Source organism: Jaculus jaculus, chromosome 5 (genome assembly GCF_020740685.1).
Source record: "Jaculus jaculus isolate mJacJac1 chromosome 5, mJacJac1.mat.Y.cur, whole genome shotgun sequence".
NCBI classification, from domain to species: Eukaryota; Metazoa; Chordata; class Mammalia; order Rodentia; family Dipodidae; genus Jaculus; species Jaculus jaculus.
Genome location: NC_059106.1, coordinates 139,239,127 through 139,263,949, shown reverse-complemented (window position 1 = coordinate 139,263,949; position 24,823 = coordinate 139,239,127). Strand labels below are relative to the sequence as shown.

General features: G+C 39.1%; 1 protein-coding gene across 4 annotated transcripts in view; it reads left to right on the top strand.

Annotated features, from left to right (window-relative positions):
• The window catches only part of Acap2 (ArfGAP with coiled-coil, ankyrin repeat and PH domains 2), a 159,698-nt gene that overhangs the window by 124,267 nt on the left and 10,608 nt on the right, over positions 1 to 24,823 (top strand). For 2 of the 4 annotated variants that reach the window (XM_045148851.1, XM_045148852.1), the window contains 10 exons: positions 201 to 306; positions 5,108 to 5,316; positions 6,985 to 7,054; positions 11,776 to 11,867; positions 14,220 to 14,404; positions 14,790 to 14,894; positions 15,272 to 15,364; positions 16,556 to 16,743; positions 17,777 to 17,886; positions 21,718 to 21,828. In XM_045148851.1, coding sequence (XP_045004786.1) covers positions 201 to 306; positions 5,108 to 5,316; positions 6,985 to 7,054; positions 11,776 to 11,867; positions 14,220 to 14,404; positions 14,790 to 14,894; positions 15,272 to 15,364; positions 16,556 to 16,743; positions 17,777 to 17,886; positions 21,718 to 21,828 — 1,269 coding nt within the window. The remainder of the gene's footprint in view (positions 1 to 200; positions 307 to 5,107; positions 5,317 to 6,984; positions 7,055 to 11,775; positions 11,868 to 14,219; positions 14,405 to 14,789; positions 14,895 to 15,271; positions 15,365 to 16,555; positions 16,744 to 17,776; positions 17,887 to 21,717; positions 21,829 to 24,823) is intronic. The other 2 variants (XM_045148854.1, XM_045148853.1) reach the window with 1 other exon arrangement.

Below are 24,823 nucleotides of genomic sequence, written 5' to 3'. Positions count from 1 at the left end.
CAAGAGATAATTTGTTTTATTGGCACTTTGATTTCTCCCCAATCATACTTTGTGCTAAAAATAGGTGAATAAAACCTCTGTCAACAGAATTTTTTTTCACTAAATAGCAAAATGGAAAAACTATAAAACTTATGAATTTAGTGTTTTTTCTTTTTGTTTGATTTTATATCTAAGAAAAATGATATGTTGTTTCCTTTTAGAAGTTGTATGCTCCAGGCAGATTCTGAAAAGCTGCGTCAGGCGTGGATTAAGGCTGTTCAGACCAGTATTGCAACTGCTTATAGAGAGAAGGGTGATGAATCAGAGGTTAGTAGAGGTATCATCACTATCAAGTGATCTGTTGCTAAACGTTTTTAAAAATTAGTTGCACCATATGATTATAACATCTTTTTTATTTATTTGCAAGCAGAGAGCTATAGAGAGAGGAGAGACAGAATGGGCATGCCAGGGTCTTTAGTCGCTGCAAACAAACTCCAGATTTATACTACTGCTACTTTGTGCATCTGGCTTTACATGGGTAATGGGGAATTAAACCCTGGTTGTTAGGCTTTGCAGTCAAGTGCCTTACCTGCTGAGTCATCTCTCCAGCCCTATAACATCTTTTTCTATGGAAATGATTTTACATAATTGAAAAGGATTTTTTTTTTAATTTAGACTTGGCTGGGCGTGGTGGTGCACGCCTTTAATCCCAGCGCTTGGGAGGCAGAGGTAGAGGATCACTGTGAGTTCGAGGCCACCCTGAGACTACATAGTGAATTCCAGGTCAGCCTAGGCTACAGCAAGACCCTACCTCAAAAAACAAACAAGCAAAAAATGGGACTCAAGTTCTCTTGTGTTTATTTCTCATTTTTTTTCACCATTTCCAAACATCTCCCTTCTTTTGTTGGGTGGGGCGGAATGGTCTCATGTTCATATCTCAAGCTGGCCTTGAACTCCTGATCCTCCTGCTTCTCTGTCTCCCAGTGCTGGGATTATAGATATGTTCCACAATACCTGCTTTTAGCTTAGGTTCAAGCCCAGAGCCTTCTGTATGACAGACAAGTGATTGCTAACTGGACTGCATCCCCAGTTATTACTTATTATTTTATTTCAATTTCTTACTATATCTCACTTTTAATATTTGAATACATATCTCAGATTGGAATATAATGTTCTTATGTTAGTGGTTTTTTCCTAAGTATTTTAATATTTTTTAAAGAAAACAATTACTATGAAAGTTTATTTATTTTTTAAATTATTATTTATTTATTTGAGGGAGGGAGAGAGAAAAAGAGAGACAGAGGGGAAGAAGGAGAGAATTGCCACACTAGGGCCTCTAGCCACTGCAAATGAACTCCAGACACATGTGCCACCTTGTGCATCTGGCTTACATGGGTCCTAAGGAATTGAACCAAGGTCTTTTGGCTTTGTAGGCAAGTGCCTTAACTGCTAAGCCATCTCTCCAGCCTAAAAGTTTAGTGTTAAAAAGAAATTAAACTAAAACATAAAAGGAAAAAAGCAATATTGTCTCTTAATTGTAGGCTTCCTGAACAGTCTACAGTTTTTTGGGGAAAGACTATGAGAAACAAAACTCAATAATTTTGGGTCATCTTGTACTGGCTGAGGTATAGCCTTGGTGATAGACAACTAATATGTTTTTTCAAATGGAATACTTTCTAAATTGAAATTTAAAGGTCATTGTATGTTGTAGTTAGCTTTTCATTGCTGGTGGAAAGCACCTGATCCAAGAGAAGCTTGTGAGAGGAAGGGTTTATTTTAGGGCTAACAGACTCGAGGGGCAGCTCCATGATTGTAGGGAAAACTGATGGCATGAGCAGAGGGTAGACAACAACAGGTGGACAGCAGCAGGAGAGTGTGCCACACACTGGCAAGGGGTAGCTGGCTATAACACCCAAAGCCCACCCTCAATAATACACTGCCATCAGGAGGCTTCAATTCCCAAATTGTCATCAACTGGGGACTTAGCATTCAGAACACCTAAGTTTAAGGGGGACAACTGAATCAAACCACCATAGTGTGAAACTTGGAACTCCCAGATTCAGATCAAAGCAGAAGCCTTCTTAAGCAGAAACTGTGGGCAGTAAGGCATACAGAGGAGAGTAGGAATTCCTTCAGTACATAGCTTACCTGCACAGTGCTGTATATTAATGATGGGAACACTGGCAAAGGGCATGTGGACGAAGATGACCCTCAGTATTCTGCACCTGAATCACATGTCTCCATTCTCAGTCAGTAGCCCCTAAATTTGCAGTATACTTCAGTTACTAATCTGGGATAGCCTTAATAAACATTTTTGGATATCCTTTGGCCTGTGACCCATATATTTTTTCTTCTCTTTCTCTCTCCCCACCATCCTTTCTGTCTCCCTCTCTCTCCTTTCTCTCTCTCCCGTACACCATCCTTTCCTTCTCCCTCTCTCTTTGCTCTCTCTCTTTCATTTGAGGCACTGAGGACTTGAGCAGAAGGCTTTGGAAGCAAGCACCTTTAACCACTGAGCCCTCTCCCCAGCCCAGCATTGGAATCTTATGAGGGTTCATGAGAACCTGAACTCTGGTCCATAAGCTTGTATGGCAAGCACTGGGCTGACTGAGCCATGTCCCCAGCCTGTATTTAAGACTTTCTTTTGTGATTCTCATAATTCTCTTTGATAGTTTTGAAAATAAGAGGCTAGTGTTTTTAGAGGGTTTCTTATGTTTACTCATACAGTTGCCCATATCTGGCAGGAACATTACATAAATGATACTATGTTCTTACTATGTCTTTTCAAGAGACACATGACTTTGATTTATCCCATTATCTAGTATAAAGTGACTCTTAACCCTTATAAGTAAAAAGTATTTTGTGGGGAAGAACATTGCAACTAGGAAATACTCTATTCCTTGACCAACTTTAAATTTTAATTTAGGATTAATTTAACTATGTACCTATGTGCTCCTATTTTATCCAGTGTGTTATAATCCATTATGATTTGTTTTTGTTTCTCAAATGGACTCAGGTTTAGCCAGTAGAGTCTTTTGTGTTTTTTTTTTTTTTTTATTTATCTCCATTGAACTTGAATACTTCTTTACTTTCACGCAGGACAGATGTTTCAGGCTTATCTACTTATGTTTCTCTGCACTAAGCCGTGAAAATGGCCACTTCTCCAGTCCCAGGTTCCTTGTGGCAGGGAAAGATATATAGAGGCCAGGATGAGGTTGATATTGTGTGTGCATGCACATTCATTACACCTATATTTCTTTATTATTATTATCTTGATTGAAAACTACTAGCATGGCATTTGTGTCTCTAGTTCAAACTTACTATTTCAGGATTTGTCCTAGTTTCCTCCTTTTCCATTTGCAGTGAGAAATGTAGCTCTCATTTCTCTTTTTCCCATTTCTCTTGATTTTATAATTGATCCTAAACGTATGTATGTAACCAGTATTGTGTTTCCTGACACTGACCCTGGCCTTGTGCTGGTTGTGCACTGGTAACTTCTTACCCATCTTAGGCTGTGACCTGTCCCATTAGATGCACCCTTCTCGTGCAGGCCCCTTGCTTGGCCATGCCATATCTAGATCTCTTTTCTCTGCTTGGGATCCAGTACCCTTCACAGTGTTTTGTTCTGTAGGTTGATGTTTCCTTACTGTGCTCTCTGGAATTCCATGTCACCACACTTAGACTGATCAGCTCTCACTAACAGCTGTGGAACTGAGTTTTCAGAAAGGACAAAGAGGGCTGGAGATATAGCTCAGATGTGAAGTGCTTGCCTAGCATGCATGAGATGAGGTTCTGGGTTTGAGCCCAAGAACTGCATAAAATCAGGTGGGGTGGCACACACCTATATTTAGACACTAGGAGGTGGAGACAGAGGATCAAGTTATGCTTGACTACATAGTGAGTTTAAGGCCAGCCTGGGGAAACTTGTCTTAAGAAAAAGAAGGGACAGACAATCAATCAGTCAAATACTATTTTTAATGATTCTATACTAGTATACTTCGCTTGTTAAGGTTAGACTGTTTTAAAATAAGCTGACTTTATACAGTCTGTATCTTTAATTGCTTTAGAATCATGAAGTATAAACTACATTTTTATGTTTGGTTGATTATTGCCATGCATTGACAAGTGCTTACTAGGTGCTTTTTTTTAAAAATATATTTTATTGATATTTATTTGAGTGAGAGATATATCTGGCTTACGTGGGTCCTGGGGAGTTGAACCTGGGTCCTTTGGCTTTGCAAGCAAGCGCCTTAACTGCTAAGCCATCTTTCCAGCCCATAGATGCTTTTTAATATTGAAGCAAACACTTAAAAATTAACTTTTTTACATATCATTGTAGATTTACTATTACGCAAATGATATGTTCCTTAGTGTTTAACTACATAAGAATAGTTTTTTTCTACTTATTTAGTATCGTAATTAAAATGACTTGCTGGCTGGACAGATGGCTCAGTGGTGAAGGCTCTTGGTTCCAAAGCCTAATAACCAGGGTTTGATTCCCCAGTACCCATGTAAAGCCAGATGCACAAAGTGGCACATGCATCCAGAGTTGTCTGCAGCATCTAGAGGCCTTGGTATGCCCATTCTTATTCTTTCTCTGTCTTTGAAAATAAATAAATAAAAATATTTTAAAATTACTTGCTTACAGTTAGTACTTCAGGAAGATATATTAAATATTTATTTTGTTCCCCTTGTTTTGCTTTGTGCTTTTGAGTTGAGGCTTTGCTGTGTAGCTCAGGCTGGTCTTGAACTTGAAAATGTTCCTATTGTCTTAGCCTCCTGAGGCCTGGGGTTTTATTTTATTCTTGAGTCTTAATCTCACTTTTAATTACTCTGTCTCCTACCTGCCTTGCTCTCTTTCTGTGCTGTCCTATCTTGCTAATATGTTCATTGTGTTAGTCATTATATATACATTAAATATTTGTATGTTTCCCCTCCCTTGACTAAAAGTCCATTGGTAGAGGAATCGCAATCTTTTCACCCTTTGTCTCCAGTACCTAGACTTGTGCCTGACTTATGTCGTATATACATGTTTAATTTGTGGATGGAAGCTTTGTTTGGAGGATATAGCATGCATCATATTATAAACTTTTACAAAAGCAATAAAATAAAATTCTTAATTCTTCAGAAGCTGGATAAGAAATCATCTCCATCAACAGGAAGCCTAGATTCTGGAAATGAGTCAAAAGAAAAGCTACTGAAAGGAGAAAGTGCACTGCAGCGTGTCCAGTGTATCCCTGGCAATGCCAGCTGTTGTGACTGTGGCCTGGCAGACCCACGGTGGGCCAGCATCAACTTGGGCATCACTCTGTGCATCGAGTGCTCAGGGATTCATCGGTGGGTAGGCCTGCACAGAGTTACCTCTTTTGGATTAAACACACATTGAAGTCACTGTGTTCATTTGTTAAGTGGTCTTTTCTATTTCCCTAATATAACTACCAGTTTACTGTTTGCACATTTTATAAAGTGGTTAATTTCTGGTTTGTAAGATAATTTTGAGGACTTGGATTCACTGTTTGACCCATCCCTACTTATATGCACATGGTGGCTGTATTATAGTCTGGGCCACTTTACAAGAAAAAAAAAAAGTATTTTTAACACATAACAAAACCCTATTAACTTGGCCGGAGGGGACAGGTGGCACATTGAGTGGGTCTTTAAACTGCCACCATCTAAGAAGAAAATATCCTTTAAGTTGAAATATACGATACAGCCTTGTCCTCAGATCTTACCATTTTTCAGGGCAGAATTGTGGTGCCTGTCATTGGTGTGTGTTTTGTGAGATTCTTTGTTCAAATTTTGGGGTCCTACATTACTCTCGTATTACTCAGCTGTACCCAGAGCTTAAGGTCAACTGTCAAAAGCTTTCTGAAAGGAGTACAGGGCATTGTATAGCTGGAGCTTGCTTAGATTTGCTTCTGAGCTTCAGAACGGGTTTCAAATCATGTATTTTGGGACCATAAAGTTTAGTTGGAGAATGGGAACTAATAGAAATGTCACATATATGGATACCTTGTTTTTATCAATTAATAGCAGGTAAACCATGTAAGTCTTTTTGATTCCAAAGACTGCAGAGTGCTACAGTGCTTCAAGGTCGCTGGTGTTAATTCCCTAGTGCTGCTGCTTGGCTCAGGGAAGTACCATCACGTGAGCCGTGAGTGGCGAGGGTGCTGCCAGACAGTGCCCCCCATAGAACGCGAGCGCTCTGAGCTAGGCAGGACAGCGAGGCGCTCCCTGCGCTCCATGGTTCTTCACATTCTGTGCTTGCGAGCCCTCAGTCTCAGATCGCCGGGAGACACATGTCTTGGCGCACTAGTACGTTATGCCCTTTGAGAAAGGGCTCACTGAGAGAGGAAGGCTCACATCTTTCCTTGTGGCGGGCAGACGAAGCAGTGTCGTGGTTGGTGTGTTGCCCGGAGCAGGCGCACAGCGCTGTCATTGCGTGCACAAAGCCCCTTCCCCTTGTAGACTCTGCACTTACCTTCTTTGCAGTCTTGTTCTGTAATGACTATCAGTAGAGAAACCCTGGTTTTGTGATTGCTTGGTAAAAATAAGTTTGGATATTTTGTTGTGGTTGATAGAACTTTTCCCTAAAATTTGCTAATTCAGACTCTTCAACACCCCCCCCTCCATGAAACTAATGTTATAACGAGCGTTCCGCTCTGCAGGCGTATGTGGTGCACAGTGAGGCCTGGAGTGGGGCTGTGTGGTTGTTAAGAGGGCACACTACTCAGTGAGACAATACGGGGTTTAGATGAAAATGTCAATTGTGAGTCACACTACCAGGGTTGTCAGGTATTTGTCAGTTGTGTTGTACTATCTTTTTAGTTGTTTTGCTCATTGAATTCTCTCATTCTCTTGTCTGACTGTGAACTGCTAACAGTGTTAAACTTGATGTTGATAAATAATGCTCCTGAAAGGGGGGAAAAGAATTTACTTAAATTTGCAAATAAAGACTTGGTGATGTCTATATTAATAAATAATGCATTCTTTTTCCTCTTACAGGAGCCTTGGAGTTCATTTTTCAAAAGTACGATCTCTAACTTTAGACACTTGGGAGCCTGAACTTTTAAAGGTAAAGTTGATATTGGCATGCTAATAGTTTACATTTTCACATAAGCAAGATTTTAGTATTTTGATGTACAAATTTAAAGATTACTTTTCTAACAATAAAGTGAATGTTGTAGACATTTTAAGGGGGGGGGTATGACAAACCTGGTGTTTCATTGTAATTTTTTGAAAACTGCTCACTATTTATGTAGCATTCTTTTGAGTTTGCTGATGGTATTATTGTTTGTTTTAGGTTTTTGACTTTTTTTTGTTGTTTTTCGAGGTAGGGTTTTGCTGTAGCCCAGGCTGACCTGGAATTCATTATGTAGTCTCAGGGTGGCCTTGAACTCACAGCAATCCTCCTGCCTCTGCCTCCCCCATGCTGTTATTAAAGGTGTGCACCATCATGCCCAGTGCTTTTTGGCTTTTTAAGACAGGATCTTGCTTTGTAGCCCAGGCTGTTTTGAAATCATGATCCTCAGTCTTCAGCCTCTCAAGTACTAGGATTATGGGTGTGTGCTCCATGCTCAACCCGCCATAGCACTTTTAACTACTAAGTCAGGTCAGTGTTTAAGAATACCAGTGTTCCATGTGGGTGTGGTGGTGTATGCTTGTGTTCCTGGTACTTGGGAGGCAGAGACAGGATGATTGAGAATTTGAGACCAGTCTGGGCTATATAGTAAGTTCCAGGCCAGCCTGGGTTGTGTGATGAGAACATATTTCAAAAAAGAAAATCAGGCAGGCCGTGGTGGCGCACACTTTTAATCCCAGCACTTGGAGTCAGAGGTAGGGGGATCACTGAAAGTTCAAGGCCACCCTGAGACTACATAGTGAATTCCAGGTCAGCCTGGCCTAAAGTGAGACCCTACCTCAAAAAAACCAAAATAAATAAATAAATAAATAAATAAATAAATAAAAATAATAAAAAAGAAAAAAAATTAGTTGGCTTAACTTTAGGGGGAGGATATTACCATGGGATTTTTTTTAATAATCATGGAAAATCTTAATAAAAATTGAGAAAAAAATAAAAAAAATTTTAAAAAGTACTTTAGGGGCTGGAGAAAGAGCTTAGCAGTTAAGGCACATGCCTACTGAAGCCTAAGGACCCAGGTTTCATTCTCCATGTCCCACATAAGCCAGATGCACATGGTGGTGCATATGTCTGGAGTTTGCAGTGGTTAGAGGCCCTGGCATGCCCATTCTCACTCAGTCTCTCTGTCTCTCTCTCTCCCTCTCTCTCTGTCTCAAATAAATAAAAAATCTAAATTTTAAAAAATGGTACTTTAGTTCCCAGGTCACTATTTTAATATTTTATAATGTAAACTCCATAAGCTCCGTTATGGATTGATAGAGCAAGCTGCCACTATGGGATTATTTTAGGATAGGACCATCAGCAAATATATATTTATTATGGTAGAATTTTATCAAACCAATACATCCTTTTCTTATGCGTCTTGGGATTCATGTCTCTGATTAATTTTAGATTACTGCTGGATTTCTGAGAAGATTGACAAAATTCCTAGTATTTAATAATATATTCCTATCAATTATCATTGTTTGGCTTACTATTTTTTTTATCATTAAGGGGTGGAGTATGCAGTACATTTATTTCTGCCTAAAATTTTTGCTTTTAGTGTTCTATTTTAAGCCATATATAAACTGGTAAATGTACAGTGAAAATTTTACTTTGTAGAATTATTGTGTAAATATCTAAGTGAAATTGATTCCTAACATAGATCCTTATAGAGATTGCATGAGTATCTAAATGAAATTGATTCCTAAAGAAGATGGGAGATGAGGGACTAAGGGATTCAGTTTAGAAAATTTAGAAAATTGCATTAACTATATCTGTATGGTGCATTAAGAATATGACTATACTATTAAAGTATTTGAATACTTACATACAAATTAGGAGAAAATATAGTTGACTTCAGTAATTGAGTTGTTTAAAAATTTTCCTGCCTCACTGTAGGCTTTTTTTTTTTTTCATTTAATTCACCAGACAGTGAATAATATGCAGCACTGTGTAAGCAATGTTGAAGGGTGGAAATCTAGTATAAGATGGTCTCCAAACTTTCAAGAAGTTTGAAGTTGTGTTGGAGGAAGTAATACAAACAAAAATAAGCTCATTAGATAACGGATAGGATACAGATACAGGTACTGGATAACTTAGTTCGCACCTTAAAGAAGTTGGTTGTAAAGAGCACACTTCAAAAAGAAGGAAGTAGGTTGAGTCAGGCTATTGAGATAAGTTATTGAACTTCAGGTAAGGAAAACCTACATGCCAATGACTACAGGTAGAACAGTGCATAGGATATGAAGCGGGTGTTATTACTAGAAGTGCCCAAGTGCTACACTATGAAGTCAGATTGGATCTGATGCTCATTCTAGAAGCAAAGGAAATTCATTTCCTTTAGGTGAGGATATATGGGGGGAAAATGGGAAAACTTAATGTTTGTAAGTGTTTAATTATTTTTTAAGTAAAGTATCATAGACAAGGTTTAACAAATAAACATAAAGAATATACCCTAAAACAATAACCACTATCTGTCTTCATCCAAAGTTAACTATTGGTAAGTCTGGGGGGTGTATGTGCCCCAGGGCTATAGTGCTTTCCTAGCATATGCTAGGGTCAGAGGTCTGGGTTTGGTCCTCAGCATCACATACACACATACACATACACAACAGAAAAGAGGTAACTTTTAGTAGTCTTTTGCTAAATAACGTTTATTTTTCTAGACTTGGAACTTTTAAAGAGTGTGGGAGAATAATACCATTCAAGTCTAAAAAAGTTAGAAAATAAATAATAATAATCATCATAATTTATTTTCTTGGTAATTTGTTTTTATTTGTGAACTTATTTTAAATTATAAGTTATTTTAATTATCATATACTTGTGAATTTATTTCATGGATAGTATAAAACTGCTGTATGTTTTCTAAAATTTTAACTAGCTCTTCTAGAGTAATTTATTGAGCAGTTCTTTTCCTGTTAAATTTGTCAATTTGATTTCTCCACTACTAATTTTCATTCAATGATACATGTGTTAAGGATAATTTATAATTAATGTCTTTGTGATGAAGTGTGGTATATAAAACTAGACATTATGATTGCTCAAAGAAAGAACTAGTACGTTTAACATTTGTAAGAGTGGTGATAGCATCAAGGAGAGAACTTGAGGGCAAGGGAGAATGAGAAAAGCAAGGACAGGAAACCACGACAGAGAGATGTTGTAGGAGCGGTGAGATCTGAAAAAGGAGGAGATGACAGCCATCCTCCCTGCGTGCCTGCCTAGTGCGCACTTACTAAGATGCCATTCCCAGATCTTGTTTCTGGTGTTGGGTTTAGATCACATTTTGTTTTCTTGCTGCCTAAGCCCAGGCCGTCCCTTTCTGTCCTCAACTTAAGTGCCTCAATATCTGAACTCTGTTCTCTATGCCGCAATTGTGTCATTGTAGTATTTTCCTAGAATGACTTTTCCCTAGGAACGCTTCTTTTCGAGGAGTGGTATGAGTGATCTGCATCTTGTTCAAGGCAGCAGGCTTGGCCTAATGGTCAAGCTTATAATTGGGCATGACTAGAAGGGATACGACTATTAAGAGACCACAGGCACAATTTCAGTTGGGCAAGGTGCAAACTGAGCTGTAAAAAGTAGATAGACAGGTAAAAAGGAGAATCTGAAAGGTTTTGGGACATGTGAAAAGAATTGGTTGGGGCTGGAGAGATGGCTTAGCAGTTAAGGTGTTTGCCTGCAGAGACAAATGATCCAGGTTTGATTCCCCAGGACCCATGTAAGCCAGATGCACAAGGGGGCACATGCATCTGGAGTTCGTGCATCTGGAGTTCGTTTGCAGTGGCTGGAGACCTGGTGTACCTTTTCTTCCCTCCCCCCTCCCCGTCTCTTTCTCTTTCAGATAAATAAATAAAACATATTTAAAAATTGTTTATAGCCGGGCGTGGTGGCGCACGCCTTTAATCCCAGCACTCGGGGGCAGAGGTAGGAGGATCGCTGAGAGTTCGAGGCCACCCTGAGACTACATAGTGAATTCCAGGTCAGCCTGAGCCAGAGTGAGACCCTAACTCGAAAAACCAAAAAAAAAAAAAAAAAAAAAAAAAAATTGTTTATTATTTAGTGAGAGAACTCAGGGAGAAGAGAATGTAAAAAGTTATTTCAATAAAGTTGTGCATTTGATGAATCTTAGCATTTCTACAAAGTGGAAGTGAGGAGAAAATTAAAAAGAATAGATAATTTAATTTTTATTATTACCTCTTAACACAGTACATGTTATAATTCTTGCCCTACTGTGGACATATAGGCACAAGGGTTGTGATGGCATTTTTGGGGGGGGGGGGCGGTTTACAAGGTAGGATCTTACTCTAGCTTAGCTCAGCTGACCTGAAATTCACTATGCAGTCTCAGGGTGACCTTGAACTCACTCACAGTGCTCCTCCTACTTCTGCCTTCCCAGTGCTGGGATTAAAGGCATGTGCCACCACGCCCAGCTCCCAAAATGTGTGATTTTTAAGTATAACTATGTACATATGATTAATAGATAGCTTCTGGTATGATGTGAAAGGGTTATGTTCTCAGTCTTTATCTTATTTTAAGTTTAAATTTCTTTTTGAAATGAGCAGTTGCAGGATAGTGAAAGGAATTGACTGTATACGCTTTAAGGACTTTTATATTTTGGTGTATTTTAAGGCCATTTCATTTATAGCTTTCTTTTCTATTTGCCTGCCGAACAGCTTATGTGTGAATTGGGGAATGATGTCATCAATCGTGTTTATGAAGCTAAAGTGGAAAAAATGGGGATAAAGAAACCACAGCCAGGACAAAGGTACTATTTTGATTGTCCTAATGTGCTACTTTCCCCCCTAATAATAAATATAGCTATGGCTTTATTTTGCTATAATTAATATAAAACATTGAAACAAGGTATTTAGAAATTGTCATCATTACTACTTCTGTTTAGATGTGGCTGTTTCTGTCTTATATTCTCTATATTCCCTAGATAAGTACACTTTATTGAGCAGGTAATTATTTGTAGTCTTCAGAGGAGAAGGAATTTAAAAAATTTCTTCTCTTAATAGGAATGTAAGAGCTTTTTTTTTTTTTTTTTTTTTTTTTTTTGCTGTAAAAGTAGACCAAAGTTTTGTTGGTGATAGGCATTTGAAATGTCTCCAAAGATCAAGCTTCTACTACCCCTACAATAAATAATTTACATAATTTGTTAATTGCATATTTCTTGGATGGCACTATGATGTTGAGGAGTCAAAGATGAAAAGGGCATCTTGAGTACTCTGTGTGAAATTATACTTCCAGTTCTGTGTAAGGAAGTCTATGAATAGACTGCTTGGAGTCAGAGCCTTCGAGGCATATACTTTTATTGTTGATGCCATTTTTAGTCATTAGGATTCTTCTTTTTTTTTTTTTTTTAAGGCAAAGAAGCCTTTATTTTTATTTTTGAGAGAGAGTGAGAGAGAGGGAGGGAGGGAGGAAGGGAGGGAAAAGGAGGCAGAGACAGAGAGAGAATGGGTGTGCCAGGGCCTTTGAGGTGCTGTGAACAAACTCCAGATGCGTCCGCCCCCTTGTGTGCATGTGCAACATTGCACACTTGAGTCACTTTTGCTTCAGCCTATACGTGGGATCTGGAGATTTGAACAGATGTTCGTAGGCTTTGCAGGCAGTTGCCGTAACTGCTAAGCCATCTCTCCAGCCCAGAATTCTTAATTATTAGTACTCAAACTTTATTTGCCATAAACCTGTTGATATTTTTTTTTAAAAATTTTATTTATTTATTTATTTGAGAGCGACAGACACAGAGAGAAAGACAGATAGAGGGAGAGAGAGAGAATGGGCGCACCAGGGCTTCCAGCCTCTGCAAACGAACTCCAGACGCGTGCGCCCCCTTGTGCATCTGGCTAACGTGGGACCTGGGGAACCGAGCCTCGAACCGGGGTCCTTAGGCTTCACAGGCAAGCGCTTAACCGCTAAGCCATCTCTCCAGCCCCTGTTGATATTTTTTAGCTGAGCCAATATCATTTTAAATCAGCATTTTTTTTCTTTCTCAATTTTTATTAACATTTTCCATGATTATAAAAAAAAGTCCCATGGTAATACCCTCCCTCCTCCCACTTTCCCCTTTGAAATTCCATTCTCCATCATATCCCCTCCCCATCTCAATCAGTCTCTTTTATTTTGATGTCATGATCTTTTCCTCCTCTTATGATGGTCTTGGGTAGATAGTGTCAGGCATTATGAGGTCATGGATATCCAGACCATATTATGTCTGGAGGGAGCACGTTGTAAGGAGTCCTACCCTTCCTTTCGCTCTTACATTCTTTCCACCACCTCTTCAGCATTAAATCAGCATTTTAATAATTTGCTGTATGACTGAATTATTTTAGACATTGGAATCTCCTATTTTAGCCAAACACCCAAGCATTTTAAAATTAAATAAGGGGCTGGAGAGATGGCTTAGCGGTTAAGCGCTTGCCTGTGAAGCCTAAGGACCCCGGTTCGAGGCTCGGTTCCCCAGGTCCCACGTTAGCCAGATGCACAAGGGGGCGCACGCGTCTGGAGTTCGTTTGCAGAGGCTGGAAGCCCTGGCGCGCCCATTCTCTCTCTCTCTCTCTATCTCTGCCTCTTTCACTCTCGATCTCTCTCATATAAATAAATAAACAAAAAAAATTTTTAAATTAAATAAGAAAAAGTATAGAGTAGACATATTTTTATGGTTTGCCATAAATCAAGAGTTAAAAGTGTAATGTATTCCCCCCCAAATTAAAAATGTTGACTTGTTTTAAAGTAATTATGAAAAATTATGTCATTAGTAGTGATTGTTTAGACTATGATCTACCATCTCTGTGTAACATTGAAACTAAAATCAATTTACATACATTTCTTTAGTTTTTCTGGTAATTATTCTATAAAATACATGAAGAAGTATATGTAGAAATAAATCAACAGAGATATACAGAGTACTATGTTATTGTAGGTTTTCAGTAGGTTATTATTTGTATTTGACTATGAAATAGTTCATTAATTATTAGAAGGAAAACGTGTAGAATGTTATGTGATAACTGTCACAGATTCACTTTTAACTACTGTCACATTCAGTGTCTTTGAAAGTATTTAATATTATGGCATCTTGTTGGTGTTAGAATTGTGGAATTTTTATATATACCAGACAGGAGAAAGAGGCGTATATCAGAGCAAAATATGTGGAGAGAAAATATGTGGATACAAATTTTATATCATCGTCACCTCCTGAGCAGGAAAGAAAGATTGTCTCAAAAGGCTGTGAAGAAAAAAGGCTGAGCATTTCTAAAGTTGGGCCAGGTGACCAGGTCAGAGCATCTGCCCCAAGTGCAGGTATTACACGTCTCTGAAACACTTGATTGAGTTGCGGTCAACGTTCGTAATCTTTTAATTAGTAGCCACTGTAGGTTTTTTAAAATGCTACAACTCTGTTTCCTGCTATATAGTCTGTAGAAAACTGGATTTCTGTGTCTTTAAGACAATTAAATTTGAAATGGTACCATGATTTGTATTTTTAGGTAATGTCTATAGATAATACTGCTTAGAATGCAAGGGGAGATGGGAATTATAAATCTATCATGCCAAAAGCCCTAAGTATCTGATTAACTACCTGATTTCCTTCCTATCTTTTCCTCCTAAATTTTCCCAGTAATGTTTTCTCCTGCCCTTTTCCCTTCTTATGGCCGGCTTTGTGCTTTGCTAACTTGCATGTCCCCAGTGGTTGCTGTAACTAGCGACGAGGCCAGGCGGGAGTCTCTGTTCTGTCCTGATGAGCTAGATTCACTCTTCTCCTACTTTGATACTTCTTCAAAACTGCGTAGTAGTAAGTACTACTCTTGTGGAGCATTCCAAGTCTGTGCCAGTGGTCATTGTGCAGTGTGGCCATTTCTCTAGATGTTGCCCATTGTCTCAGGATTACACATTACTTATAGTCAAACAGTAAATTGAGCTCTTACTTACCACCCCTGACATTTGATGGGGTAATGCCTTACAGTTTGAAAATAAGTTTACTTTCAAGCATTTTGACTGATTGTATCACAATAAATTCAAAAGCATTGAAATAATAATAGATGTATTCCACTGGTGGTGGATAAGTTTGTGTTGACATGTACAAACCCATCTTAAAGTCTTGTTGATTGTGGGAGACTGCTTTCTAAGTGGCATGGACTTTAATCTCTAGCCGGGTTTTCTTTCAAACAGTCAAAAGTAATGACAGTGGAATCCAGCAAAGCTCTGATGATGGCAGAGAATCTCTACCGTCCACAGTGTCAGCCAACAGTTTATATGAGACAGGTGAGTTCTGATGAAATTCATTGTTGATTGGTATAGTCGACTGAAAATACCTGTTGATTAGATCATTTCTAAAATAGTAAGTTTTTTTAATTGCAAGGTTATGCTAAGGGAGGTATAATGCTGTTAAGGTAGGTACTGTTGATCTTTATATGTGGAAACTCCTAGTTTGGCATTCTTCCAAACCTCTTGATATCTGCTAAATATTTGTAATACACACACCTTGCATTTTATTAGTCTGTATCTCTCCTGTGGCTTTCCCTTGTTAGCAGAGAAACAACCAGCAGCAGCTCCCTATCCATCCGGTTTCTTTTCTGACCACTGCTTGCTTTCTTTCCTTTCTCTTTCATGATTCTAGTGAGTCTGGTCTTGCAGACTGTCAGGAGAGGAAGCATTCTCGAAACTATACGAATTAGTTATAATGCAAATTGTGATGATCTTAGATCATCCTAGGAATTAAGTGTGCTTTGATTGAGTGATAAAAACTTTTTAGGGGCCCAGAATTTAGACGTGTAGTCAAGTATTTTTGCACCTTCTAAGCCACCTTTATTTGGGTTGCAAGGATACAATTACACACTTAACATTTCACTTGTTCCCATTTGAAATGTCAGAGCTCACCACATTAAACACCGCCTTTACTATCAAATTGCTATATAAGAACATTCTACACTATAAACTAATTCTCCTAACTGTATCCAGACTAGTATGTCAGAACAATATTGATTTGAAAAGGCAAGTAAGTTAATTGGCAAGGAATGTGGTTAAAGAGTAATTAACCTAACCATCGGATACAGGCAAGACCAGAAAGACCTAGCACAACCAGATGCTGTCACTACAAGAAAACGTTGAAGGTTTGGGGAGTGATTAGTCTATGAGAAATGTAATATCTGTGTGAAAATCTTTCATAAGCTGCCTATGGAGGACTAATGGTTTCTTATGTCACAGTTTTCATATATTGTGAATATTTGAGGCAGATCCATAATATAAAATTATCCTAGTACCTTATCTATCCTGAAATTATCCATGCTGCTCATATGTAAGTATAAAGTATACATTATATTGAGCCACCAGTGCCATGATTCACCCACAGAACTCTTCATCTTGCCACTAAAACTGTGTACTTATTAAAGTTTCTCCCTCCTTGCCAAGAGTGCAATTCTACTAATGTCATTGTGGTTTTTTGTTGTTTTTCAGAAGGAGAAAGGCACGATCCTTCTGTGTTTCTTGACTCTAAGCATCTTAATCCAGGACTTCAGCTTTATAGGGCTTCATATGAAAAAAACCTTCCCAAAATGGCTGAAGCTTTGGCTCATGGTGCAGATGTGAACTGGGCTAATTCAGAGGAAAACAAAGCAACACCACTCATTCAGGCTGTATTAGGGGTAAGGATTAATGTGCTGAGGTTTTCACCAGGAACGAAATATGAAATACGTAAATGGATTCTGAACACAGTACTGTAATCATTGTCATCATTATTCCTGCTTTGTGAGGTGGGTTGGAAAAGAAAGAAGTCTCTGTACCTCCTGGGGATTTCTGAGCATCATGGTGGGGGTTTCATCTTGCTCAAGGGAGGGGAGGGACAAAGGACTGGGAGATGGACGAGAATTCTGATGGTAAAAATGGTAGAACATTCTGCTAGACCTTGAGCTGCAAGTAAATCTGTATTAAGAATTAATCCTGGGGCTGGAGAGATGGCTTAGTGATTAAGCACTTGCCTGTGAAGCCAAGGTTCGATTCCCTAGGACTCATGTTAGCCAGATGCACAAGTGTATGCATGCGTCTGGAGTTCCTTTGCAGTGGCTGGAGGCCCTGGCACAGCCATATTCTCCCTCTCTCTCTCTCTCTCTCTCTGCCTATTTCTCTCAAATAAATAAATAAAAATGAACAGCAACAAAAGAATAATTAATTCTGGGCTGGAGGGATGGCTTAGCGGTTAAGGCATTTGCCTGAAAAGCCAAAGGACCCAGGTTCAATTCCCCAGGACCCACATTAGCCAGATGCACAAAGGAATGCACATGTCTGGAGTTTGTTTGCAATGGCTGGAGGCCCTGGCGTGCACATTCTCTCTCTGTCTGTCTCTCCCTCCCTCCCTCCTCTGTCAGTTAAATAAATGAGATTTTATGTGTGTGTGTGTGTGTGTATATACATATACATATATATATATGTATGTATATATACACACATACACATATATATATATTGATTTATTTATCTCATATATATTTATTTATCATATATATTTGAATTAATTCTTTAGAAAAAAACTAATAACCCTTTCTCTGTTTTTGCTCAGGAGTGTGTATTTTGGGGAGAGAAGTAATAGAAATACTGTTTAAGTAAAGTAAAACTACTCTGTTTTTAATTAGAAATGCATTACTCTTGCATATATTTATACATTATCTTTTTATGTTTAAGGGCTCTTTGGTGACATGTGAGTTCCTCCTACAGAATGGTGCTAATGTGAACCAAAGAGATGTCCAAGGGCGGGGACCACTGCACCATGCCACTGTCTTAGGACATACGGGGTAAGCAGTAGTGTTTCAATATTGAGGAAGATTTTATTTATGAAAATACTTTGAAGCCGGGCGTAGTGGCGCACGTTTAATCCCAGCACTCGGGAGGCAGAGGTAGGAGGATCACTGAGAGTTCGAGGCCACCCTGAGACTCCATAGTGAATTCCAGGTCAGCCTGAGCTAGAGTGAAACCCTACCTTAGAAAACCAAAAAAAAAAAACAAACAAACTTTGAAATAGTATTTTGCTTTTTCTCAGAGTGAGATCATTGGGAGGCAAAGGTAGGAGGATCGCTGTGAGTTTGAGGCCACCCTGAGACTCCATAGTGAACGCCAGGTCAGCCTGGGCTAGAATGAGACCCTACCTTGAATAACAAACAAAACATGTGCTATTGTTATTATCAACAACATATTTTTTATGAATATATCATATGTTGGTGCCGTCTTTTTCCCTTGCCCCTGCCCCCATTTCTCTGAGATCCACCTCAGTGGGGTTTCAGGTATTCATCATGGAGTTTTGGGTAATGTGTTGTGAGAACAGAATTCAAATTTTTTTTTGGGGGGGGGGATGCCTCTGGGCATGATGTCTCAACCTGTGGCTTTTATAGTCTTTCTACCCCACCTTCCACAAAATTCCCTGAGCCCGTGGTGGGTGAGTTTTAAGTCTTCTTTATTGATGAGCTCTTAGGAGCCTTTGGATCTCTACTTTGGTAGGTATTGAGTATCCCCAGGGTCTGTCTCCTTCACCCTGGTGGTGATTATCAGGTTCACCATTGAAGCAGCAACAATTCCTCTGTGGTTTCAGCTGGGGCTTGATTGAAGTATGAGGGATAGTTTGTCTCCTCAGATGTCGCTACCTTCTGAAAAGGAAGAACAGATTCTTCAACAGAGAGTGAAGTCAGAATAGTTTAAATGGGATGAGCATTATTAATTTAGGGAGAATTTGATATATGTAACCCCTCTTTTAGCCAAAGACTAGCAGGAGCTTGACACTGGAGAACATAATCTTTGTCTTTATAGATTCTGATCTGGTTCCCAATTCCAGGTATGGGTTCCTTACCCGGAGTGGATCTCTTAGCCAATCTAAAAGCTATTGGTTACCAACCAAGGCTGTGTGCCACTATTGCACTGGCATATATATCCTATTAGGGTGTTTGCTTCTGACTAGCTTAGATTTCTGGATGCTTAGACCATTGTTGGCCACTTTCCCCCAGTAGCTCATGTAGCGCTTTCCAGCACTAGGTGGGCTGTCTTTTTCCAACCTAATTCTGTGTTTGTGCATGGCTGTGTGTGTGTGTGTGTGTGTGTGTGTGTGTGTGTGTACACAAACACAATGTACTGAGTGCATACCCACACCTGTTTTGATATAATTTTATAACTCTAGAATTTTTAGATTTTCTTTAGGGTAGCTAGTATAGTTACAAAGTAAATTCTTAGTTTGGACAATAGACCAGGTGACTTTTGGAGCAATGTTAAGACTCACAGAACAGTAAGTATAAATGAATCAAAAATATTGGCTTTATACTAAAAGTTTGTCATAAGTGAAAAGCTTCTAAGTAAGATACCTCAGGGTTCCTAATTATTATTTCTTGGATAAGTAAGAAACTTAAAAAATGTTTTAATGTCATTTTTATTTAGCTGTGCCTTGTTTTCTTTTTTTTTTTAACTTTATTTTTATTTATTTCTTTAAGAGAGATGGGCATGTTAGGGCCTCCAGCCACTGCAAACAAACTCCAGACGCATGTGCCCCCTTGTGCATCTGGCCTATGTGGGTGCTGGGGAATCGAACCTAGGTCCTTTGGCTTTGCAGGCAAATGCCTTAACTGCTAAGCCATTGCTCCAGCCCTTGTTTTCTTTTATCACAGAGATTCAGCAGCTCAATGACTTAATCATAAAATGTTTCTATACTTTAAAATGGTAGTCTTTGGGGCTGGGCATGGTGGTGCACACCTTTAGTCACAGCACTCTGGAGGAGAGGTAGGAGGATTGCCATGAGTTCAAGGCCACCCTGAGACTACATAGTGAATCCCAGGTCACCCTGGGCTAGGGCAAAACCCTATTTTGAAAAACCAAGGGAAGAAAAAAAAAATAAGGTAGTCTTTGGGCTGGAGAGATGACTTAATACTTAAAATGCTGTCCTGTGAAGCCTAAGGACTGATGTTCAATTCCCCAGGACCCATGTAAGCCGGATGCACAAGGTGGCTCATGCATCTGGAGTTTATTTGCAGCAAATGGAAGCCCTGGTATACCCATTCTCTCTCTCTACTGCTCTTTCTCTAAATAAACAAATAAACGGTAGCCTTTGACCCATCTTTGTATTTTTCTCTTATGCTGTCATAATCCTTTCTTTCATACATTGTACTTTTTAAAGTTGCAATGACTATGAATCCTCTAGGATTTATAACCATTGTTACTATTCATCTTTAAAAAATGTGTGTGTGTGTATTTATAGACATGCATGGTATGCTAGTGTCTCTTGCTGCTGCAAATGAACACCAGATGCTTGCACCACTGTTTGCTTCTAGGTAACTGAACCCAGACCACTGAGCCATCTCTCAGCTCCCTCTCATGTACTTTTATTTTTCATATACTTTAATTTTTTTTTCAGTATCTTCAAGTTATGAGTATTTGTGGAGTTTGGCAGGAAGTTCAGTTCTTACTCTTTGCTGTTGCATCATGATTTTTTGGTGTTTTCAGTGCCTTGGCTTCCTTCATTCCCAAATTATAGCCTTGTGTGTTCTCTTTGTTGATGTTTGTCAGTATCTGTGTATAACTTGATGATGTTGGTTGAGAGCAAGGACTATAATGTTTATGGCCTATTTATGTTATGTCTTATCAGATTATATAATATACTAGCATAAATATATGAACTTTAGACATTTATTGATCTTAGTTAGTTTTTATGATTAAATATTTGTAGAATGTAAAACTGGGTATGATAGCACATACCTGTGATCCTTTTTTTGTTTTGTTTTTTTTTTGAGGGAGGGTCTCTCTAGCCCTGGATGACCTGGAATTCACTTGGTAGTCTTAGGGTGGTCTTGAACTCACAGCACTCCTCCTACCTCTGCCTTCCAAGTGGTGGGATTAAAGATGTGCACCACCATGCCCGACACCCCTGGCTGTACCTGTAATCTTAACTCTCAGGAGGAAGAGGCAGGAGGATCAGAAGTTCAAGGCCATCCTTTGCTACATTGTGAGTTCAAGGCCAACCTTGGTTATATTGAACCTTGTCTCAAAAAAATAAAAGAAATGAATATGTAGAATGTATCAAGAATTTTGTAATACAATGTTATTTCTTTAAATTAGATAGACCTTTTTAATTTTAAGGTGAATATTACTTTGTTTTTTTATATGTGCATGCATGTATGTGGAGTATGTGCTATGGCATGTGATGTGTGGTATATGTATGTATGTACGTGTGTCCAGAGGCATGTGCTATGTGTGTGGATGTGGAGGTCCGAGTAGAACTTTGGGTGTTCTTCTGTCTTGCTCATTCTCTTACTTGCCTCAGATGGGATCCCCCTCAACCTGGGGCTGCCATTTTTTAGTCAGCAAGCCCTGCTCATTCTCCAGTCTCAGTACTCATACAGACTGGGGTTATAAATAGGCGTGACCACACCTTGCTTTGTATGTGGGCTCTAGGAAGTCAAACCTGGGCCGTTTGGGTTTCCTAGACTCTCATGCCTAAGCAGCAAGCACTCTTAATTGGTGAGCCATCTTTATACCATATATATATACATATGCATATATATACATACATACATATACATACACATATACATACATACATACATACATATTTCTTACTGGCAATATCTCAAAACTGCTGTTTCCTTCAACAGGCAGGTATGTTTATTCCTAAAGCGAGGTGCCAATCAACATGCCACAGATGAAGAAGGGAAAGACCCTTTGAGCATCGCTGTGGAAGCAGCCAATGCTGATATAGTGACCTTGTAAGTATTTCTTCTTACAATTTCCCATATAATGTGTTACTTGTACAGAATACTAACATAGAGCTTCATGCTTTGGTGACCCATGAGCTTGGTTGTTGGTAATTACTCCATCACATGCTAAGTATATGAAGAAGTATAAAATGCAGGGCATGACAGGGTTCTCAGGACAACCTTATGAGGAAGGTATTTACTACACTCATCTCATAGATAAGGAAACAGCCTCAGACAAATTGAGAAGTTGTTGTTGGAGCTACCACTTAAAACCAAGATTTCTGACTCCAAAACCCTGCTCTCAGCCACTTTTATCAGGTTGCCTGACCAGTAGAAACAAAACCAGTGATTTCCCTAAGATGGATTCTTTTCCTCTCACTGTAGTACTAGGCCGGGGTTTGGATTGGTAGAGAGCAATTGCCTCCAGGATTACAGTACTATTAAGCAGGAAGGTCAAGTGGTGCTGGTCCAAGGGCTTGTGAACTTGCTTTTGAGCAATGATGGGAATTTGCATTCACTTTTTTTTTTTTTTTTTTTTTTTTTTGGCTTTTTGAGGTAGGGTCTCGCTCTAGTCCAGGCTGACCTGGAATTCACTATGTAGTCTCAGGGTGGCCTCGAACTCACAGCGATCCTCTTACCTCTGCCTCCCGAGTGCTGGGATTAAAGGTGTGCGCCACAACGCCTGGCCACTTTTTTTTTTTTTTTTTTTGCATAGCTTTATTTCATCACACTATCAGTGCAGTTTTATTTATTTAGAGAGAAAGAGGCAGATAGAGAGAAAAATGGGTGTGCCGGGGCCTCCAGCTACAACAAATGAACTCCAGACACATGTACTACCTTGTACATCTGGCTTACATGGGTACTGGGAAATTGAACCTAGATCTTTAGGCTTCATAGGCAAACTCCTTTACCACTAATCTATCTCTCCAGCCCTGTGTTCACCTTAAAAAAATATTACCGATATGAACACTTGACTATTTTTAAAATAAATAGCTGTTTTTGAATGCTTGAGTTAAATTTTAAAATGATCCTTTAAAGAGTTTTGAAGTTTTAAGCTGGGCATGGTGGCACACGCCTTTAATCCCAGCACTCTGGAGGGAGAGGTACAAGGATTGCCGTGAGTTCGAGGCCACCCTGAGACTACATAGTGAATTTCAAGTCAGCCTGAGCTAGAGCGAGACCCTACCTCGAAAAACCAAAAAAAAAAAAAAAAAAAAAAAAAAGAATTTTGAGGTTTTAGCTGGATGTGGTGGCTCATACCCTTAATTCCAACACTTGGGATGCTGAGATAGAATGATCACTGTGAGTTCAAGGCTAGCTTGGGCTAGAGAGTGAATCCTAGGTCAATCTGGACTAGAATGAGACCCTGCCTCAAAAATAAAAACCCTCACCAAAAAGAGCTTTGATGTTTTAAGTTGATTTACAAATTAGATAAAACTAGTGTCTTACACTTAGAATGTGGGAATGTGATTATTGCCACCTGTACTTCATTGTCGTGGAGATCGTGGAAGCATGTTTTATATTAAATCTTTTAGTCATTTGGTTCTGGGGTACATGAAACCAACAATTGATGATTGCCTCTCATCTGAGTAGAAACAGGCCCATTCACAGTACTGGAGATCATGTGGAGCCTCTGAGCTTCTAATGAGAATTCTTAACTTACTGTGTACTAGCCCTTCCAACCTTTGTCAAATACAAACCAAAACAAAATTGCAAAGCTTACTTCCCTGCTGAGGGCTGTTGTTGTAGATTCTGTTGCAGAAAAAGCCAGACTTTTAAACCATTATTTTTTGGGGGGAACAGAAGAAAAACAGCTATTTTCAAAAAACCTGGAATAGTATAGACAAAACTAATTCTGGATGCAGCTTCCTAGGCAATTCCTATGTAGAATGTCTCCTCTTCAAAAAAAAAAATGTGTTCCCACAATTGTCTAGTTATTTAATTTTGTTTTGTGTGAGAACTTTACTTTTGCTTAAGAATTTTTGTATGTAAGCATCTTTTCCCAAAATCCACATAGCAAAAGAAGCCTTAGGGAAGCTTTTGTTAATTCACATCCTTGTTAATTCATAGACAAGGCGAGGCAAAGTCAGTTTTAGATGCCATAGTTGGCAGAGTGGTCCTGTCAGAGATGGTTGTTGGGAAAGCTGCAGAAGGAAAGGCAAGCAGGACAAAGAGAATATTTGCCCACTCAAGTGTTATTAAAGTTAGTTTTTTAAAAAAGAAGATGAAATAATATTTTTTTATTAGTTCAGTGCGATGTCTCCCACTGTCTTCCTCAAAAAGAATATATAGCTATGATGATGATGTTGGGAGAATCTGGCTAACCCATAGTCATATATTACAATGTCTGCATAGCAAACATACTCCTATTTTTGGAATGTTATTTGTATGTTGGGAACTACCTCCCATTAGAGTGAATGTATGATGTGGTATGGAAGCAATAATTCTAGCAGTTGGCATTTAAAATTGGACAGTTGCGGTACAAGCTAGGGACTCCCCGAAACTGTAGAAAGCAAGTTGTGGGAGGTATTGCAGGGAACCTGCTTAATCAGAGCCGAAGTACAGTCATTAGAAGTCTTTCCTACAGACGAGAGTGCTCAGCACTGCAATATCTCTATCACACCTTCCAAGGCTCAGGGTCCATTGTGGAAGAGGTGGCAGAAAGAATGTAAGAGCCGAAGAAAGGGTAGGCCTCCTTACAATGTGTTTCTCCAGACACAAAATGGCCTGGGTATCCATGACCTCACAGTGCCTGACACTACCTACACAAGACCATCATAATAAGAGGAAAAGATGATGACATCAAAATAAAAGAGACTTATTGAGAGGGGGAGGGGATATGATGGAGAGTGGCGTTTCAAAGGGGAAAGTGGGGCGGAGGGAGGGAATATATTGTTTATAATCATGGTAGTAGATATATATGTAGATATATGTATGTATGTATGTATGTATGTATGTATGTATGTATGTATGTATGTATGATCTTCCCTGCCTTTTTCAGGAG